The 21,294-nt window shown below is 50.2% G+C and overlaps 1 protein-coding gene across 1 annotated transcript in view; it reads left to right on the forward strand.

Moving 5' to 3' along the window:
* The window catches only part of CCDC33 (coiled-coil domain containing 33), a 77,800-nt gene that overhangs the window by 34,789 nt on the left and 21,717 nt on the right, over positions 1-21,294 (forward strand). Inside the window, exons 3-4 of the mRNA XM_015412288.1 lie at positions 12,354-12,430; positions 14,184-14,211. Coding sequence (XP_015267774.1) covers positions 12,354-12,430; positions 14,184-14,211 — 105 coding nt within the window. The remainder of the gene's footprint in view (positions 1-12,353; positions 12,431-14,183; positions 14,212-21,294) is intronic.

Consider the following 21,294-nt stretch of genomic DNA (forward strand, 5'->3'; position numbering starts at 1 on the left):
AAAGGAGAGAGAGATGGGAGAAATGTAAAATTACATTTCTTTTTCTTTCTTTCTTTTTCTTTTTTTTTAAAAAGTCCAAATAAACCTCAGGCTGCCGGGAAACGTAAAGCTTTTGACATCTCTTCTTGTAATTACAGTTTTTTGGCTCCCTGGCCCACGTCCCGTCCGGGAGACACTGAGAAAACAGTAAATATTGTTGAAAGGGTGGGATGTAGCTAGGAAGGCCAACCTGATATACCTACATTCTTTCTCCCTGTCTGGGTACCTGGAGACAGACAGGAGAGGTTTCCTTTTTTTCTTTTTCAAAGAGTTATAGGTAGTTTGAAAGGGGGATGAATCCTTGAGGTTAAGACGCTGAGGTGCAGACCGGATTGCTGGGTGTGAGACGCCCTGTGTGGACAGAAAGGTGGCGTGCAGATGTTTTAAGTGATTGCATGCAAAACCCCTTGCCGTAGCACAAAAGGAGCAATGTGGCTCTGCAAAAGACCTTCTGTTCAGCATGCAGAAAGTCCTGGGCATCTCCAGTAAAAATAAAAACAACAACAAAAACCCTGGTGAAAGATCTGAGACCCTGGCTCAGTGGTAGAGCCTCTGCTTGGCATGCAGAAGGTCCCAGGTTCAATCCCTGGCATCTCCACTCAAAAGAACCAGGTAGTAGGTGATAGGAAAGACCTCTGCCTGAGAACCTGGCTCAGGGCTAGAACATCTGCTTGGCATGAAGAAGGTTCAATGCCCCGGCATCTCCAGTTAAAAGGACCGGGCAATAGGTGATGAGAAAGACCCTGACTTGAGACCCTGGTTTAGTGGTAGAGCATCTGCTTGGCATGAAGAAGGTCCTAGGTTCAATCCCTGGCATCTCCAGTAAAATTCGATAGCAAATGGAAAATTACTTTATTGGTCCACACCCACCCTTAGCTATCTGTGGCAGAGGAGGAAGCCCTGACCCGGATGGCCAAAGATAGCTCAGTCTCGTCAGATCTCAGAAGCTAAGCAGGGTTGGCCCTGGTTAATATTTAGGCCTAATGTGTTGGGGGGGGGGGGCGAAGGATATTTACAGCAAAATAGTGAAAACAACCATTCGATAGCAAATGGAAAATTCCTTTATTGGGCCACACCCACCTTTAGCTATCTGTGGCAAAGGAGGAAGCCCTGACCTGGATGGCCAAAGATAGCTCAATCTCGTCAGATCTCAGAAGCTAAGCGGGGTCGGCCCTGGTTAATATTTGGTGCGTGTTCATGTGTAGATGGGATAGTATGCGCAACATGGGCCCTGGTCACACGGAGCATTATGCACGCTAGAGGTGTCGTGGGGTCGCCATAAATCAGCTACAGCTTGACGGCACTTTGTACACATGCACATACACACAAAACAAAGGAGGAAACAGAAGCTCCTCCCAGTTTGGTGTCGTGGTTAAGTGCACGGACTCTAATCTGGGAGAACCGGGTTTGATTCCTCACTCCTCCACTTGCACCTGGCTGGATGACCTTGGGCCAGTCACAGTTCTCTCAGAGCTGTTCTCTGAAGGGCAGTTCTCGAGAGAGCTCTCTCAGCCCCACCGACCTCACAGGGTGTCTGACCCCCCCCCAAGTCTCCACGGATGCGCACAAGCACCCAACGGAGCATGCACACATTTCAGTTTTAAAAAACAAACACAACCCCATTTGCCGCGCCGCTCTGCTTCTTTGCCGCGTCGTGTGATAGGCACCTCCCCCCTAACCACGGAAGCTCGATGGGACCTCAACCCAACGCCTGATCGCGCAGTCGGGCGTTAGTTTGCTCCGGGGCAAACAGCCACGCCTCCCCCCCCCACATTTTCTTGCCCGTGTGGCCGAGGCCATGGTATATTTTCTTGCCCTTTCTTAACATAACCTCTGAGTATGTCTAGTGAGCCACTGTGGTGTAGTAGGGCACGCTGGACTCGTACTGGGGAAGAGCTGGTTCAAATCCCCACTGGATCCCCCAGGTCAAATGAAGGCCACATCTCTCCTTCTGTCCATAAAATTCAAATTCCCGGCTTGTGCAGCCTCGGATTGTCTTGGGGCAAGGCAGGGAAGGGAGAGGTCTTTAACCCTTCACCCTCCGCTTGGTTTTACTCTTGAAAACAGGGCTGCTGATTTGTCGTTAGCCTTTTGCAAAGGGCCAGTTGTGGTCTTGGGATACGTAACCTTTCAGGGTGTCTGTTGTGGGGAGAGGAAGGGAAGGAGATTGTAAACTGCTCTGGGACGCTGAGCGAAGGGCGGGGTATAAATCCAATCTCCTCCTCGTCCTCGTCCTCATCCTCCTTCCCTACATGGCCCTGAGGCAAACTGAGTGGCACATGCCTGCATTTTATGAAACAATGGGAGTGGTCTCAGTCTTCTCTGATTGAGCCCACAATTGTGAAGTTCGCCAGATGACCTCACAACCGTCACATTCTCGCAGCTCTAACCTACCTCACAGGGTTGTTGTGAACCTAAAACAGAGGCTTGGACAGCCACAGATACCATTCAGAGCTCCTTGGGGCAAGAGTGTTATAAAAATTATTGAAAATTAAGTTCGTTTGCAGACATGTATCTGGAGCATCTTTGGGGGCATACATTTATCGAAGGGACCCGCCTTCGAATTAGTGCAGTACACTTCTCTTGCGAAAGACACAGGAGACCATCACCTGCTCAGGGCTTCCTTCTATGGTGTTTTCCTTCAGTTTTCCAAACAAGTCATCATTCGAGAGTGGTGGGTTGGAAAATATCTGTCTGGGCACCAGAGACTCTAAGACGGTTAGGTGAGCGAGCAGATGTGCTTTGGCACTTAACAAAGATGAGGCCCTGCCAGTTTGACGTCTGCAGGTGGCCTGCGGCTTATCCGGGGCTCCGGGAATTGCTGTCCCCGATATCTAGCAGCGAGAGAACCTAATCCCCAGATCGATGCGGCGTGGCAGAAATCCTGCCAACAGGCATTAGTGGGAAGGAACCAAGGATCACTCTTGGTAATCGCTGTGAACACTTATATCCAGAGATAACCTCGTATATCCAAGAACCTCCTTGTGATCGATAGATATCGCAGGCTTGGAACTGAGTTGGAGATCGGAAACGATAAATGTCTGCATCTGTTATTGGCGGTAGCACGACTAGCTATAGTGATGCATTGGGAAAATAAGACAGTGCCTGCATTACAACCCTGGAGAATACGTTTATGGAACGACTTCATTCTAGGGAAATGGACAATGTATGGGTCTCAGCAGGGGTCATTTCGTAGAAAAAGAGGTGCAGGAGCTCATTAGCATACCTCATTAGCATAACTTTCTTGCATATGCCACACCCCCTGACATTACTGGAAGTGTGTCAGAAGGCAAAACCCACCGCTCAGGCTCCACTGGACTGTTTTGGGTTGCTAGCTATTGGGGGGGGATGTGCAGTTCTGTCCTCGCAGAGGAGGGAGAGCTTGTACCTGAATAAAACTTGGTCTTAAAGGTGCCACTGGACTGTTTTGGGCCGGGGGGGGGGAGGCTCTACAACTTACCTGGCAGCTTCTTGCTCTGACTGAGGGCTGCTGGGAGCAGGGGGTGGGGCTTCTTGCATGTGCCCGCCCCCTGGGCTCTTTACTGCCCGAGGTCCGCTCCTGTGATCTCCCGCACGAAATGACCCCTGGCCAGAACAGTATTAATAGTGCTCCAATTTTTTTGTCACCGGAGAATACTAGATATGTTGTCGCACCAGCTGCTTATTCATCGTCATTGGAGATACCATCTCATCGCAGGGCTTTCTCCCTAGCTCGTTGGAGAGCACTCCCCTTTGCAGTGGTCGAGGGGAGATATAGGAAGACCCCCATGCGTGAGAGGGTTTACCTCTGCGGAGCTGGTATGGTTGAATCTATAGAACATGTCTTGCATCAGTGTGGTCTCTACCAAGATATTTGTGCAAATATCCTGGCGTGATCTGGTCCATGGGGTCGCGAAGAGTCGGACTCGACTGCGGGACTGAACAACAACAACAATTTGTGCAAAATTCATTCTTCCTTTCCTTCAAAAGCCACAGGACTGCCTTGTTTCTGAGATTACTCGGAAGCTCCTGACCGATGCAAATCCACAAACCACAGCTTCTCGTGCAAAGTTTTTTGCGGGCGCTAGCAAAATCCGTACAGGTTATTTTAAGCCGTGGTTCTTAAATCTAATATCATACTTATATAAATCTGAGATATCTTTTATCAAATCTAAATTATATTTTTTATATTTTTCATTATCCGTCTATTCTGTTTATTCTTTTATGCCTATGCGTGTATATGATTTATTCTGGCCTTTGGCCGTATTAATAAATATGAATCTGACAAGAGTCCCTGGGAAAGACTGTCAATCGTGCTAGGAAAAGTGGGAGGCAGCAGGAGAAGAGGGAGACCCAATGTGAGATGGACGGACTCCATCAAGGAAGCCACAAAGGCCCTCTGTTTGCAAGACCCGAGCAAGGTTGTTAATGACAGGACATTTTGGAGGTCAATCATTCATAGTGTCACCATGAGTCAGAAGTGACTTGACGGCACTGAACACAGTCATGTTTGTATATTAGGTCCTGCTTTGGCCTCCAGACTTCATGGCAAGAGAGACTAGATAGCTAGATAGGCACACTGAACGTTCCTCCTGTCTTTCCTCTTCGGCCACTGTCCCCTTTGAAATGCAGATTGTGCTCTCAGGGACCATTTCCCCTTCCTTCCACTCTCTCACTCACTTGAAGACAAACTCTCTCCCTGCACAGACCAAGAGGGACGGCATGCGGTCCTCTAGGCCCGTAGCTAATGTAGGGCCCACGGGGCCCGGCCCCCTAGCATTCCTTCCGGGGCCCCTCCTTTCCAGGTGGGCCCCAAATTGAATTAATGTTATTAGCTTTGATTTAATTAGCTGTACCCCCCGAGGCCCCCTCACCCCAAAATCCCTAGCTACAGGGCTGCTGTCCCTCTCTTGGCACCATGAGGCAGATGGCTCTCTCACCATCTGCTTCCATCTTTAGCTAGTAAGTTAGTATCCTATCCTGTCCCTACTCTTTCCTATCCAAAGTGTACTTCTCAAATAAAGAGAGAAGTATTTCTCTGTTAAACTTGCATGGATCTAATCTGGTAGAACCGGGTTGTTGTTTTTGTTGTTGTTTTGTTTTAATAACTTTATTGAGTTATTACATATATTACAAAGTGTTTTGTCTAGTACGTATAAAGCAATTTGAGCACTACATCAAGATGGCGTATTTCTTATATTAGTTGATACACATACAACATATAACTAATGGTGTATATCAATAAGAATACATATTATACTGAATTTCCCTCTGCGGTGGTATATATTTAATTTTATCTCTTTGTGATTTGCTGGGTTTTTTCTTATGTGTTTAGCATGTTTTGCGGTTGTTCCTGTAAGCTTTGTACTTTTCTTTGTAACGACGCAGAGATAGCTGTGTTTGTTTCGCATTCTTCTATGTTTATTATATTTTCGAGGTATAACCAACTATGATATGTTTGTTTTAGTGGGAGTAAGTCCTGTATTGTCATGTATTCTAGTACCGGTGCCCAGATGCATACAATTTTAGAGTACGTTGGTGCAGCAGGGTTGTGTGTTCTATGTATGGAATCTGTTATTTTGGCCATTATAAATTCATCCCATATCTTTTCTTGGCATACTGGTATTGTAGGGGGTGAGGTAGATTTCCAAGCTGCTGCTATCGTTAATCTTGCCGTTGCTAGTAGTATTGCTGTTAGTTCCTTGGTATCACCTTTTATTGAACCATCCCATAATTTAGCAACGCTACCTCCGGCGTGCAAGGGATTTTTTGATTTGTAATTGAGTTGATTCGTGTTATTACTTTCCCCCCAAATTGAAGAATCTCTGGGCGTTTCCACTAGCAGTGTAGGTATGTGGCTATTTGGCCACACTTTTTCCCACATAGCGGAATCAGTTGTAATTACAGAAGATCTCCAGGCCCTAGCCGGAGGCTGGCAACAAGGTCGGGTTTGATTCCTCACTCCTCCACTTGCAGCTGCTGGATGACCTTGGGCAAACCATTGTTCTCTCAAGGACAGTTTTGAAAATAGCGCTCTCAGCCCCTCCTACCTCACGGGGTAACTGTTGTGGGGAGGGGAAGGGAAAGAAGTCTGTAAGCCACTCTGAGACCCTGAGTGAAGGGCAGGGCATAAATCCAATCTCCTCCTCCTCCTCTCCAGTGTGGCTCTGTGTAGCTTTGTAAGCTGAGTGACCTAGTAAAGTGACGCTGCTGCATTTGTATCTTTATTTAAGCACTCTGCTAACCAGTGGTAACTGGAATCACACATGTGAACTCCAATAAAAAGGGTTTCTTTGAAGTCCTACATCTGCAAATGAGAGCTAGATTTCTTTCTAGACCTTTTTGTGCACGGGGCTGTTTAACCGGCTATGTTTCTGAAGAGAGGTAATAAGAGAGCTCTATTTCATTGTTTTCAGAACAGCTTCATTGCACCTGAACGCAAGAGACCCTTCACCGACCTATTGGTGGTGAGTATATATCCCACTCACATGTTTGTGTGGGGTGTGAAAATGGGGGTCTTTATTGTTGCTTTCCCTTGTAGGGGTTTTCTCCTTGACAATTTCTAGAACAAGGTGGCTCATCTGTGCTGGCTATAAAACTCCAAAGGTTTCCCTTGCTCGAAAGCTAGTCGAATCCGACTCTAGGGGGCGGTGCTAATCTCCAGGGGTTTTTTTGGGCAGGAACGCACAGGAACAGAGTTCCGGCTGGCTTCCAAGTTGGCCACACCCAGCAGGAACTCATTAGCATAATAGGCCACACCCAACAGCGGAAACTCATTCGGATTGGCTACATTAGGGGTGTGTGGCCTAACATGCAAAGGAGTTCCTGCTACAAAAAAGGCCTGGGTGAACAGAATAAGAAGCAAAAGGTGGGTGTGGCTGGATGAGCACACGTCTGGTAACATGGGGGTGCAGCCTAATATGCCAATGAGCGGTGCTGTCGGGGGTGTGGCCTAATAGGCTAATGAGTTTCTGCTGTTGGGTGTGGCCTATTATGCTAATGAATTCCTGCTTACAAAAAGAGCCCTGCTTATCTCTATTTCCAAGCTGAAGAGCCAGCGCTGTCCGAAGATGTTTCCGTGGTCATGTGGCCGGCATGACTAAAGGCCAAGGCGCACAGAGCGCTGTTACCTTCCCACTAAAGTGGTACCTGTTCATCTACTTGCAATTTCTTGCTTTCGAACTGCTAGGTTGGCGGGAGCTGGGGCCAGAGACGGGAACTCACTCCGTCACGCGGCACTCGGGTCTCGAACTGCTGAGCTGCAACTTCAGCGTCTTAACCTCTCAGCCACCACGGCCCAGTACACTACCGTACACTAAGCCAGTCCTTATAGCCCAATACTGTCTACTGTGACTGGCGATGGCTCTTGGGGGTGTCAGGCAGAGAAATCCACTCTGTCAATGAGCCGCACCTCCTCCCTGTAATACCGGCCTCATTTCTACCACCTCCATCAATGTGTGTGCGCTTGAGTTCCCAACCCAGGGAGCTCTCAGTCTTATGTTCCCGTGGTGGTGGAAAGTGACCTCAGGTCACAGCCAACTTAGGGTGACCCCGTAGGGTTTTCAAGGCAAGAGAAGGACAGAGGTGGTTGGCCATGGCCTGCCTCTGCATAGCAACCCAGGAATTCCTTGGTGGTCTCCCATCCAAGTACAAACCAGAACCGACCCCGCTTAGCTGCAGCTGTTGCTTCTCCTCCTCCTTCCAACAGATGGTTTTGACAGTCTTTATCACCCATGTGATAAACTTTGCCATTTGTAACATTACCCATTAACTTTTACCAGCAAGCAACATTTGTAAGTCTATGCTGGTCCGATCTCCCTGAGTACTGACACAGGGCTATTTTTGGGGAGGAACGCACAGGAACGGAGTTCCAGCTGGCTCCCAAGTTGGCCACACCCAGCAGGAGCCTCATTAGCATAATAGGCCACACCCAGCAGCAGGAACTCATTAGGATTGGCTACATTAGGGGTGTGTGGCCTAACATGCAAAGGAGTTCCTGCTACAAAAAAAAGGCCCTGGGTTTTGACAACAAACAGGGTAAACAGAATAAGAAGCAAAAGGTAGGTGTGGCTGGATGAGCACACTTCTGGTAACATGGGGGTGCGGCCTAATATGCCAATGATTTGTGCTGTCAGGGGTGTGGCCTAATATGCCAATGAGTTCCTGCTGTTGGGTGTGGCCTATTATGCTAATGAGTTCCTGCTGGACTTTTTCTCCAAAAAAAGCCCTGGATCCACATAACCGGAGGGGAAACAGCTTTGCTCCTTTGGGCTTGGGATTTCAGGCCAGCCCATTCCAGCAGCATTCAATTCACCCAGAATTTGTGTGCATGGGGGTGGTGGGGGAAAACCAGCTAGAAACTGCCTTTCATTCACTGTCATTCCGCTGTTGATGTCTAACCGTTTCCCTGCTTCGGATAGGACCACGTGGCCTGCTGTAGTAGGGAATTGCACGTTTCCTAAAGGGCACAGGCCTTTTGATGAAAAATTCATGTCCTGGCGCGAGCTATTCAGAGGAACTGATCGATCGGCGGCTCCAGATTTTTTTTAACAACTGTTAGGAAGGGAGCTGGGCCAGGGAAGCTGCAAGAGAGAAGCAGAGTGCGAATGGGTTATTCTGGAGGCCCTACAATGCCCAAAAGATTCTTGTGTGTTGTGGTTCCCCCCCCCCACACACACAGATGGCGGAAAGTCACCGTGCCCAAGGGCAGTGGCCAACCAGTTCCTCTGGAGGGCCAACAACAGGGCATAGAGGTCGAGGCCTTCATTAGAACATCAGAAGAGCCCTGCTGGATCAGACCAGTGGGCCATCTAGTCCAGCATCCCGTCTCACACAGTGGCCAACCAGTTCCTCTGGAGGGCCAGCAATAGGGCAGAGAGGCCGAGGCCTTCATAAGAAAATCAGGAGAGCCCTGCTGGATCAGATTAATAGTCCATCTAGTCCAGCATCCTGTCTCACACAGTGACCAACCAGTTCCTCTGGAGGGCCAACAACAGGGCATAGAGGTCGAGGCCTTCATTAGAACATCAGAAGAGCCCTGCTGGATCAGACCAGTGAGGGTCCATCTAGTCCAGCATCCCGTCTCACACAGGGGCCAACCAGTTCCTCTGGAGGGCCAGCAATAGGGCAGAGAGGCCGAGGCCTTCATTAGAACATCAGAAGAGTCCTGTTGGATCAGACCAGTGGTCCATCTAGTACAGCATCGTGTCCCACACAGTGGCCAACCAGTTCCTCTGGAGGGTCAACAACAGGAGAGGCTTAGAGGCCAAGGCCTTCCTCTGATGTTGTGACATCTCCCGTCTTTTCCTCACCCTGCCGGAGCTACTTTACCTTTAATAGATTTTTAAATATATATATACAGGTCTTTTTTTGTAGAAAAAGCCCAGCAGAAACTCATTAGCATAATAGGCCATACCCAACAGCAGTAACTCATTAGCATATTAGGCCACACCCCTGACAGCACAGAGCCCCCTCTCGCCCCTTCCTGGCCCACTCACCAAGGCAGGTGAGCCGGGAAGGGAGCGGGGAGGACATTTAAAAGCCTCCTTGTTGCTTCTCCTGCCTGCCCGGCAAAGCGGGTGAGCAGGAGAAGGCTCCCAGAGCCTCCTCCTGCCCCTTCCTGCCCGACGAGCCAGGAAGGGCTCAGGAGGGAGCGGGGAGGCATTTCAACCCCCCCCCTGTTGCTTCTCCTGCCCGTCCACCAAAGCAGGCAAGCAGGACCCCACACTCACCCAGGCCATCTTTCTAGAGTGTGTTGCGTTCATTTCCGCAACGGGCCTTTCTCCTAGTGTGTGTGTGTGTGTGTATATATACATATACATATATATATACACACACACACACACACACACACACACACACACACACGGTATATTTAATGACTAAATATATATATCAGCAGCTTTTGCTCTTCCGTCACTGTGCTCTGGGACAAAAGATCCCAATTGCTTACAGAGAGAAAAAAATCCTCTGTTGTGGCAACCGCAGCTACCAAGGTGAGCTGCCAACGGAATTGTAAGCGGGCATTGTCTGCCAACCCCCAGCCTGCCCTGCCCACGGGAGGGCTCCGTCTTCCCTGCCCATGTCGCAGTCTACCTTCGTAAGTCTCCAGTCTAGCTGACTTTCCTCGCCACCCGCACTCCTCTGCCTCGAGGGGAGGGGGCAGGTGGGCGGGCGGGGTGCATACCAGAGTCTTTTTCCGGAGCCTCACCTTTGAATCGCCACCTAGTCTCTTGAGAGAGAGAGGGAGGACAGGTGGGGTGGTCTGTTTGCTTTGCGGCTCTGGTGCTCGCAACGTCCTCTGGAGGCTGCCGTTTGAAGTGACAGGCACTTCGCAACCACCAGACCTTGTTAATCCGGTCTCCACCCTTCTGGGGGAGGAGTACCGTCACATCTGGACTCACAGTGTGGGGGGTCCTTCCACACACACACCCCCGAACGGCGTAGCACATTCCTCCGAAATTCCAGATGACTTTGTACTACCGGCCTTTCTCCTCCACCGTGAGTAGACGAGGCTTCAAGGGCAGGGAGGGGTGACTGTCTTTCAGGCCTCGGGTTTTTAGGGGCATTTGAGGTTTCCCACGACTCCCGTTGGATAAATCATTTAACCGGGAAAGCCTTTCTGGACCAGGCGGTTTCCCGGCTGCTTTTGCGCCCATTCAAATTCACATCAGATCTGAGTTAGAACATTTCCCACATCCCCAAGCGGGGAGATTTCCAGTGGCTGGTCTGATGGGATCTGATTGTTGTTGTTTTTGCAAAACCTGATGGGTAGCCATGTTAGCCTGTCTGTAGCAGTAGAAAAGAGCAAGAGTCCAGGAGCACCTTAAAGGTAAAGGTTCCCTTGCTCGAAAGCCAGTCGAACCTGACTCTAGGGTTGCGGTGCTCATCTCCGTTTCCAAGCCGAAGAGCCAGCGCTGTCTGAAGACGTCTCCGTGGTCATGTCTGGCCAACGTACGCTTATGAACAAAGTGCTGCTTTGGAAATATTGTGCTGAACAAACCAGAGGATGACAGTGATTCCCAATTAACGTACCTTGTCTGAGCGGCTTCAAAATGACATTGATAGGGGTCAGGCAAAAGAGGATTATTCCGTGTCGTGCAAATGCTTTTATACAAAGATTATCGTCTCTGGCAGAGGACATTTTTTTAAAAAATGACCGCTGCTCATTTGCATGGGAGATCCGTGCAAGACGGGCAGAACTGATAATAGAAAAGATTGGAGATCTCCAGGCAGGCACCACCTGGAAGTTGGCCACTGCGCGACGCCAGATCTGCCAGCGGCCTTACGCCGCTTCATGCCTTTGCCTCCTTGCATCTTAGGTTGCGGTCACACGCGCCAGGAAAAAAACGGGGAGGGGGGGAGTGAGGCTATTTCCTCTGGAGGAACGTGACCCGCAGTTGCATGATCACACAGTCCTTGGAAGCTGCGGGCCCAGCCCGCCACTGCATGATCAGACGCAACCTCGGGTGAGTCGAGGGGGGGTGTTGCCGTTTGTTTCCGATGCGCTTAGACGAGGAATCGATGAATTGCATCTCCGCACTGAGGGCTCCCTATGGAGTTTGTGATGATGCGCATACTGAGGGGGGGGGACAATGGCACGGAGTCGGGATGGCTCATTCACAACAACCTGCCCGTTGCCATTTGAAGATCACAGCAGTTACATTCTGCTCACGATGTGAACTGCTCCATTCAGTAAAGGTAAAGGTTCCCTTGCTCGAAAGCCAGTCGAATCCGACTTTAGGGTTGTGGTACTCATCTCCGTTTCCAAGCCGAAGAGCCAGCACTGTCCGAAGACGTTTCCGTGGTCGGCATGACTAAACACCAAGGCGTACGGAACGCTGTTACCTTCCCACCGAAGTGGTACCTATTTATCTACTTGCAATGTCTTGCTTTCGAACTGCTAGGCTGGCAGGAGCTGGAACTAGAGACGGGAGCTCACTCCATCATGCGGCACACTCGGGTCTTGAACTGCTGAACTACCGACCTTCCACAGCCTGCAGTTCAGCGTCTTAACCACTTGAGCCACTGCAGCTCCTACTCCACTCAGTAGGGGAGAAGAATTAGAGGGAACATTGGCTCGCATCACCCATCTGCATGTCTTAGGCCTGATTCATTCAGCTCTCCCCCCCCCCCCCGGGGATACCACCACACTGGCTTTCATCCTTCTTTGCTACGTACCCTTCTGTAGTTCCCGGGCATCACTGTGTCAGGGCCCAAGGAGTGTACTCACTGTGGATCTCGAGAACCCTCCGAATGACTAAATGAGAATCCATGGAGTGCTCTCTCACTGCTTGTGCATGCTCTATGGTGACCGGCTTCCTTCTCTCTCCTAGCTGCAGAAAGACGAGAATGGCTTCCCTTCCCATGACGCCGTGGCGGGGGTTTTGCCGGACAAGCAGATCTACACCAGGTGGGTCCAACCTCGGAAGGATCCGCCATTCCTGTGGCACCCAAATTTTCTGGGCCCTTTCCGAGGACAGTGTAGGGTTGCCAGCTCCAAGTGGAGAAATAGATGGAGATTTGGGGGGTGGAGCCTGGGGAGGGCGGGGCTCAAGGAGGGGAGGGATCTCAGGGGGGCGCAGGGCCACGGAGTCCACCCTTCAATGCAGCCATTTTCTCCAGGGGAGCTGATGGCTGCCATCTGGAGATCAATGCTAAGAGCAGGAGATCTCCAGGCACCATCTGGAGGTCGGCAACTGTATCCTCCACCATCCTGAAGTTGTATTATTATTGTTATTATTGTTGCTGTTGTTGTTGTTATTATTATTGTGAGTATTGTTGTTGTTGTTGTTATTGTTATTGTTGTTGTTGTTGTTGTTATTATTATTATTGGAATTTATAAACCACCCTCCCCCAGAGAGCTCAGGCAGTGTAAAGGTAAAGGTTTCCCTTGCTTGAAAGCCAGTCGAATCCGACTCTAGGGTTGCGGTGCTCATCCCCATTTCAAAGCCGAAGAGCCAGCGCTGTCCGAAGACATTTCCGTGGTCATATGGCCGGCATGACTAAACACCAAGGCGCACGGAACGCTGTGTACAACATTATTCCCCACCACAGAGAACAATGGAGGGGATGGGGGCAACCTGTTTGGGGGCCCGTAGAATTGGATCCCCCCGGCCCAATGTTCTTGAAACTTGGTTGGTATCTTGGAGAGAGGCTTCAGCAGCTAACCTGCGAGTTTGGAGCCTCTCCCTCAAACCCCCTTCTCTCCAGCCCCCAGAATATACCCTATGTTTTTGCCATTGACTTCTACGGCCCATAGGATATAATGGGGCTGAAACTGACATTTGGCTGGCTGAAAGACTCCTGAATCCGAAATTGACATGCAGGAGTCATAAGAACATAAGAACATAAGAGACGCCAATGTTGGATCAGGCCAAAGGCCCATCCAGTCCAACACTCTGTGTCACACAGTGGCCAGAAATACCAGGGGCCATCAGGAGGTCCACCAGTGGGGCCAGGACATTAGAAGCCCTCCCACTGTGGCCCCCTCCCAAGCACCAAGAAGACAGAGCATCACTTGCTCCAGAGCCCCTATCTATACCTTGTGGCTAATAGCCACTGATGGACCTCTGCTCCATATGCTTATCTATGAGAACATATAAGAGTCTTTATGCCGGCCGAAATTAATTCTGCCCAATTCGGCCGAATCCGAATCGGGCCGAATTTATTTATTTTTTTTGCACACCCCTAGTCCTGGTTAGAGAGGAAGGGGGCTAGCCGCCTGACCTGGCAGAGATGGGAAAATGCCAGCTTAGCAATATTTGCTACCTGGGCATCCACAGACAGAGAGAGGGGTCTGGGCTCTTGAAGATCAGTGCCAGCTTCAACTTCTTGCAATCCTGAGTTGGGCGATTTCAGCTTGAATAACTCCTTAATATGACTCAGCCACCTTTCCTGACCTTCATTGTAAGAAACTATTACGGTTGTCCGCACAGCATGATTCCCCCCCCCCCTCACTCTTCTAAAGCCTGTTTGTTAGGACTGAGCTGAAAATGGGGGGGGGGGGTGAGTCTGTGACCCAAAAACATTCATCCATTGCGAAATACTCTGATTCCTGCAAAGATTTGGGGAGGAAGCTTGAGAATTGGGATGAAAACATTCCCCAAAGGGATAATAGCAGGAAGCGTCATTTTTATACTAATGTACTGTTCTGTGTTTTCTAGGCCTGTCCTCCAGGAGGTCCCGGATGTGGTGAGAAATTTGCTTTTTTAAAAAAATAAGTAAATTGAAGGAGGAGGGTTATAGTACAAATGCCAGGGATGGGGTACAGTGAGGCAAGGCATGTCGATGTGGTGCTGCTGGTCAATAAAGTGTAGTGTTTTGTATCGCATAGACTTTATATACCCATTCTTCTTGAAGACTGCTTTCATGAAACCACTCTTAAGGTGGCCAAATTTTGTGTGTTGGCTCAGTTAATAAAGAAGCAGACCCTTCAGTCTTTTTAATGAACTGCTTTATGGCTGCGGTCACACACACACTAAATAACCCACTTTCCATCCACTTTCATTGCACTTTCCAACTGGATTCCAAGAGTTCACACAGTAAAATCCATTTGGAGTGCACTGAAAGTGGATTGAAAGTGAGTTATTTTTGTGTGTGTGACCGCAGTCTATATCACTTAAATTGCCCTGAGCTGGACAGCCTAGGCTAGGCCGATCTGGTCAGATCTTGGAAGCTAAGCAGGGTCGACCTTGGCTAGTGTTTGGATGCACGACCTCCAAGGAATACCAGGGCTGTGATGCAAAGGCAGCCAATGACAAATCACCTCTGAAATGTCTCATGCCTTCAAAATACCACTAAAAGGTAAAGGTAAAGGTTCCCTTGCTCGAAAGCCAGTCGAGTCCGACTCTAGGGTTGCGGTGCTCATCTCCGTTTCAAAGCTGAAGAGCCAGCACTGTCCGAAGACGTTTCCGTGGTCATGTGGCCGGCAAGACTAAACACCAAGGCGCACGGAACGCTGTTACCTTCCTACCAAAGTGGTACCTATTTATCTACTTGCAATGTCTTGCTTTTGAACTGCTAGGCTGGCAGGAGCTGGGGCCAGAGACGGGAGCTCACTCCATCATGCGGCACACTCGGGTCTCGAAGTGCTGAACTACCGACCTTCCACAGCCTCCAGTTCAGCGTCTTAACCACTTGAGCCACCGCAGCTCCCAAAATACCACTAGGGGTCGCCATAAGTCAGATGTGACTTGATGGCAAAAAAAACAACAACCCAACTTAAATTAGTGTTTAATGAAGTTAAGGATTCTATATGTTTTTATATGTTTTAGATGTAGCATGATGTCTTCAGCTTGGGCCAACATGTTGGTGTTGGCTGATCTTGGATCATAATAAATGAAAAGGCGTGTTCTTGGGTGTGAGAAAACCCCGATCCAAGTGTTGGATAGTCTTGGCCTTCCACTGCCCTCTCTCTCAGCCTTATTAACCTCAGAGCATCTGACCAAGTCACGGTTCTTAGACCAAGATCTAGCAGCTTTATCGTCCGTCCCCCCTCCTTTCGGAGTAAACACAAACCCTCACGTCAAAATAACATCAGGTGCAATATTCCTTGCAAAATATCCAGAAAGCGAGATCTTTTTCCCGAGCAGGGATGAGAAACCGTAGAGTCCACCCTCTGAAGTGGTCGTTTTTCTCCAGGCGAACTGATCTTTGGAGTTTAGTTGTAATTTTGGGAGAACTCCAGTCCCCGCCTGGAGGTTGGGCACCCTAGCTGCTGTGATGCTCGTAGATCTGTTCGGACTCGTATCACCTGAGTTGCATTTCACGGATTCTTATACGGAGACCGGTTTCCCACAAGCCGCTGCTCTGCCCTCGCTCTTCCCTTCCTCCCCTGACTGTATTCATCAATTTCCCACTATTTGCTGCACGGCTGCATTTCGACCCGCAGCTTCACCCGATTTTCCCCGCATCTTCTCGGTCCTGTATTTTTGTGGATCCAGAAGACGCAGGCGAAATCAGGTGAAGCTGCGGGTCAAAGTGCGGCTGCGCAGCAAATCGTGGGAGATTGACGAATACAGTCGGGGGAAAAGGGAAGAGCGAGGGCGGAGCAGCGGCTTGTGGGAAATCGGTCGGAATTTTTGTTTTTGTAATTTTGCGCCTCTGTGTGTGTGTGTGCGCGCGCACCCATGCCTGGAAGTCATGGCAACCTCTGGTGACTTCTACTGGGGCATGGAGGATATTCAGAGAAGTGGCTGGATAGCCTGCCTCTGCCTCCCAGCCCTGGTATTCTTTGGAGGTCTCCCATCGAAATACCCGCCGGGGTCGGCCCTGCTTAGCTTCCGAGATCTGACGAGATCGGGATTGCCTGGGCTATCCAGGTCAGATGGAATGGCTTAGATAGTTCCTAGCGAATGTGTGTGTGTGTGTCCATCCAACTTAAGGAGCGTATATTAAGAACAGGGGTCCTCAACACTGTGCCCGTGGGCACCACGGCACCCGCTGACAGCTTTTCCTGGCGGCTGCTGAATGTTTTTAGAAGAAGAGAGAAGAAGAGATTGGATTTATACCCCACTCTTCACTACTCGAAGGAGTCTTTCAATCTCCTTTCCCTTCCCCACAACAGACACCCTGTGAGGCAGGTGGGGCTGAGAGAGCTCTTTCGAGAACTGCTTATGAGGGAACAGCTCTGAGAGAACTTGTGACTGACCCAAGGTCACACCAGCAGCTGCATGTGGAGGGGTGGGGAATCAAACCCGGTTCTCCCAGATTAGAGTCCGCGCTCCTAACCACTACACCGAACTGGCTCTTAGAAAGAACTTGTGATTGACCCAAGGTCACACCAGCAGCTGCATGTGGAGGTGTGGGAATCAAACCCGGTTCTCCCAGATTAGAGTCCGCACTCCTAACCATCACACCAAACTGGCTCTTAGAAAGAAATTGTGACTGACCCAAGGTCACACCAGCAGCTGCACGTGGAGGGGTGGGGAATCAAACCCGGTTCTCCCAGATTAGAGTCCACGCTCCTAACCACCACACCCAAGTGGCTGTGGAAAAGGATGAGGCCACTAGAGCTTCTGATTGGCCACTGGCGATCTGAAAGATACTGCCAGAGGAGTGTTTTTTTCTAGCCAGCTCAATATGTACACTTAGGATTACGCACGGGAATATTTTTAACCGTATTTTCGCTTTTGAAAGTGTGCCGTTGAACAGAGCTTCCGTCTGAAATGCTATAGAGGTGCAGAGTCTTGCGCCCTGCACAGGGGTCTTGTTGTAGAAAAAGAGCTGCCGGAGCTCATTAGCATAACTCATTAGCATAACTTATTTGCATATGCCACGCCCCCTGACATCACCGGAAGTGACAGAAGGCCACACACCCTGACATCACCGGAAGTGTGTCAGAAGGCCCGGCTACTTACCCTCCTGCTTCATCCTCATTCCCAAACGGAATGAGAATCGAAGCAGAGGGCGGGGTAAAGAAGGGGGCGGGGCTTCACCACGTGACCGCCCCGCCCCCTAGAGGTTCTCTTCCGGAGCTCCGTACCTGAGAGCTCCCCCCCGACTAGAGCCCTGGCCCTGCATATTGGGGTCAGCGCCAGTGTTCCCTCTAAGCTGAGTTACTGTGAGCCAGCTCACATTTTTTAGCCCCCGGCTCACACATTTCTGTCTTCGCTCAGGAAGGAGGGCTCCAGAGCAAACTCATTTATGCAGTAGCCAAATCGCTGGCTCACAACTTTTAATGCCAGTAGCTCACAAAGTAGAATTTTTGCTCACAAGACTCCAGAGCTTAGAGGGAGCATTGGTCAGCGCCACCTCCCGCAGCAGCCATTTTGTGATTGCCCGGTGTCAGATTCCCAAAGGTGCCCAGAAACTCAAAAAGACTGGAGACCCCTGGATGGGAATAACTTTGCATGCTTCTGGAAACAGGCTGGAGAAAGTGCAGAGATAGGGAAATGCACAGAAAAATGGGTTTTGTATTTGAAGCCAAATGCTGCCCTCTGTAGGACGTTTGCAGAAATGTCCTGTGTACCTGATATGTGTGAACTGATATTTTTCGCTCCCACCCCTGTGTATTTGTCTCTTCTGAATTAGTAGAGGTTCAGAGAATTGCCAGTGTTCACAGGTGAGAGGAGATTCTGCAAAGATGGGAAGGATTCAGTTTGTTCACAAAGGGAGTCAGTGACCGCAAACCTGTTCTTGCAATATGTGTTCAAATTCACAGCAATTTTTGGAAATGAATCCGTGGTTTGATATAAGAAGGGTACAAGTGGCTGAGCATGCCAAAACCAGAAAGGTATTCTGAATAAAACAGCAGCAAGTACTGGGGAGATTATAGAACTGTTTGTCATTAGAACATCAGAAGACCCCTGCTGGATCAGACCAGTGGTCCATCTAGTCCAGCATCCTGTCTCACACAGGGGCCAACCAGTTCCTCTGGAGGGCCAACAACAGGGCATAGAGGCCGAGGCCCTCATAAGAACATCAGAAGAGCCCTGCTGGATCAGACCAGTGGTCCATCTAGCCCAGCATCCTGTCTCACACAGGGGCCAACCAGTTCCTCTGGAGGGCCAACAACAGGGCATAGAGGCCGAGGCCCTCATAAGAACATCAGAAGACCCCTGCTGGATCAGACCAGTGGTCCATCTAGCCCAGCATCCTGTCTCACACAGGGGCCAACCAGTTCCTCTGGAGGGCCAACAACAGGGCATAGAGGCCGAGGCCCTCATAAGAACATCAGAAGACCACTGCTGGATCAGACCAGTGAGGGTCCATCTAGTCCAGCATCCTGTCTCACACAGGGGCCAACCAGTTCCTCTGGAGGGCCAAAAACGGCATAGAGGCCAAGGCCTTCATAAGAACATCAGAAGAGCCCTGCTGGATCAGACCAGTGGTCCATCTAGTCCAGCATCCTCTCTCACACAGTGGGCAACTAGTTCCTCTGGAGGGCCAACAACAGGGCACAGAGTCCGAGGCCTTCATAAGAACATCAGAAGAGCCCTGCTGGATCAGACCAGTGGTCCATCTAGTCCAACATCCTGTCTCGCACAGGGGCCAACCAGTTCTTCTGGAGGGCCAACAACAGGGCATAGAGGCCGAGGCCTTCATAAGAACATCAGAGGAGCGCTGCTGGATCAGACCAGTGAGGGTCCATCTAGTCCAGCATCCTGTCTCACACAGGGGCCAACCAGTTCCTCTGGAGGGCCAACAACAGGGCATAAAGGCCAAGGCCTTCATAAGAACATCAGAAGAGCCCTGCTGGATCAGACCAGGGGTTCATCTAGTCCAGCATCCTGTCTCACACAGGGGCCAACCAGTTCCTCTGGAGGGCCAACAACAGGGCAGAGAGGTTAAGGCCTTCATAAGAACATCTGAAGAGCCCTGCTGGATCGGACCAGGGGTCCCTCTAGTCCAGCATCCTGTCTCACACAGAGGCCAGCCAGTTCCTCTGGAGGGCCAATAACAGGGCACAGAGGCCGAGGCCTTCATAAGAACATCAGAAGAGCCCTGCTGGATCAGACCAGTGGTCCATCTCGTCCAGCTTCCTGCTTCACACAGCGGCCAACCAGTTCCTCTGGAGGGCCAACAACAGGGCAGGCTCCCCATGGGACTTTATAGTCTGTACATCAGTTGTACTCTAATATTGCTTGTCCTAGAAGTGGGGTTGTCAGCTCTGAATTAGGAAATTCCTGGAGGTTTTGGGTTGAGCCCGGGGAGGGTGGGCTTTGGGGAGGGGTCCTCAGTGGGTCGTAGAGTCCACCCTGCAAAGCAGCCACTTCTTCCAGGGGACCTGGTCTCTGTAGTCTTACAGAAACGTGCCTCATGAAAACTTGCTCGGTATCCTGCACTTTGGGCCACTGTGTGACAGAGCGTTGGACTGGATGGGCCATCGGCATCTCTTATATTCTTACGTTCTTATGTTCTCTCTGCTTTTGCAGTAAACTGTAGACAAGGGATTATCTGGAGCTGGAGGCATGATGCCACCCTGGTCAACGAGTGCAGAAATCCCTCACCTCCAATGTTCCCTCTAAGCTGTAGAGTCTTGTGAGCAAAAATTCTATCTTGTGAGTGACTGGCCTTAAAGCTGTGAGCGAGCGATCTGGCTACTGCATAACTTAGTTTGCTCTGGAGCCCTCCTTCCTGAGCGAAGACAAAAATGTGTGAGCCGGAGGCTAAAAAACTGGGAGCTAGCTCACACTAACGCAACTTAGAGGGAACACTGCTCCCCCTCCCCTGCTGCGTTCCTAAATTCCAGGCCGGCATCTGCTCGGTCATAAACAAACATGCCAAGCTAATCTCCCGGCACTCGTGCTGAGGGCAAGGCCAGGGTCTCTGAGATCAGCCGTTTGGCACCGAGAAAAGCTCCCTCACGGCCATCCCTCCCCCAAGGCCCCTGAGTCAAGCTGCAGCAGCAACGACTGAGAAGCCGGGAGGTTCCCCTACCACCACCACCACCACTGGGCCTGCTTTCTGCTCCCTGCTTCTTTTTCTAGCCTTTCCACCTTCTGCAATCAGGCAGGCCTGTGTTGTCTTTTGCCGGCTAGGGATTAAGCTCAGAGCCAAGGGGTCTGTCGTGGGCCTAGGGTGGATGATCTAAGTCGATGGACACGGTCTCTATATCACCGAAAAATGGGGGGGGGGAACTGTGACAATATAACGCTAAACGGGGGACTGTGACAATATAACGCTAAACAATATTTCATTGAAAAACCATCATAATTATACAATGTAGAAAAAGTGAACAGTTATTGACAATAAGTGTAGACGGTGGTCTCTGGAATGTCCTGCTGTTTCGACAATAACCTTCTTCTGAGCAAAGATGAATAACAACCTCCTGTCTCACACAGAGGCCAACCAGTTCCTCTCGAGGGCCAACAACAGGGCAGAGAGGCCGAGGCCTTCATAAGAACATCATAAGAGCCCTGCTGGATCAGACCAGTGGTCCATCTAGTCCAGCATCCTGTCTCACACGGTGGCCGACCAGTTCCTCTGGAGGGACAACAACAGGGCAGAGAGGCCAAGGCCTTCATAAGAACATTGGAAGTGCCCTGCTGGGTCAGACCAGCGGTCCATCTAGCCCAGCCTCCTGTCTCACACAGAGGCCAACCAGTTCCTCTGGAGGGCCAACAACAGGGCAAAGAGGCTGCGGCCTTCCCCTGATGTTGCCTTCTGGCTGTTATTGCCTCTGAATATGGAGATTCCCCACAGTTACCATGGCTAGTAGCCACTGATAGGACCTCCTCCATAATCCCCTTTGAAAGCTGTTTATTCCTGTGGCCCTCGCTACATCCTCTGGCGGCGAATTCCACATTTTAATTCCTCTCTATTTAAAGTAGT

The sequence above is a fragment of the Gekko japonicus genome, unplaced genomic scaffold (genome assembly GCF_001447785.1).
Source record: "Gekko japonicus isolate JY-2015 unplaced genomic scaffold, Gekko_japonicus_V1.1 scaffold3181, whole genome shotgun sequence".
In the NCBI taxonomy this organism is placed as follows: domain Eukaryota; kingdom Metazoa; phylum Chordata; class Lepidosauria; order Squamata; family Gekkonidae; genus Gekko; species Gekko japonicus.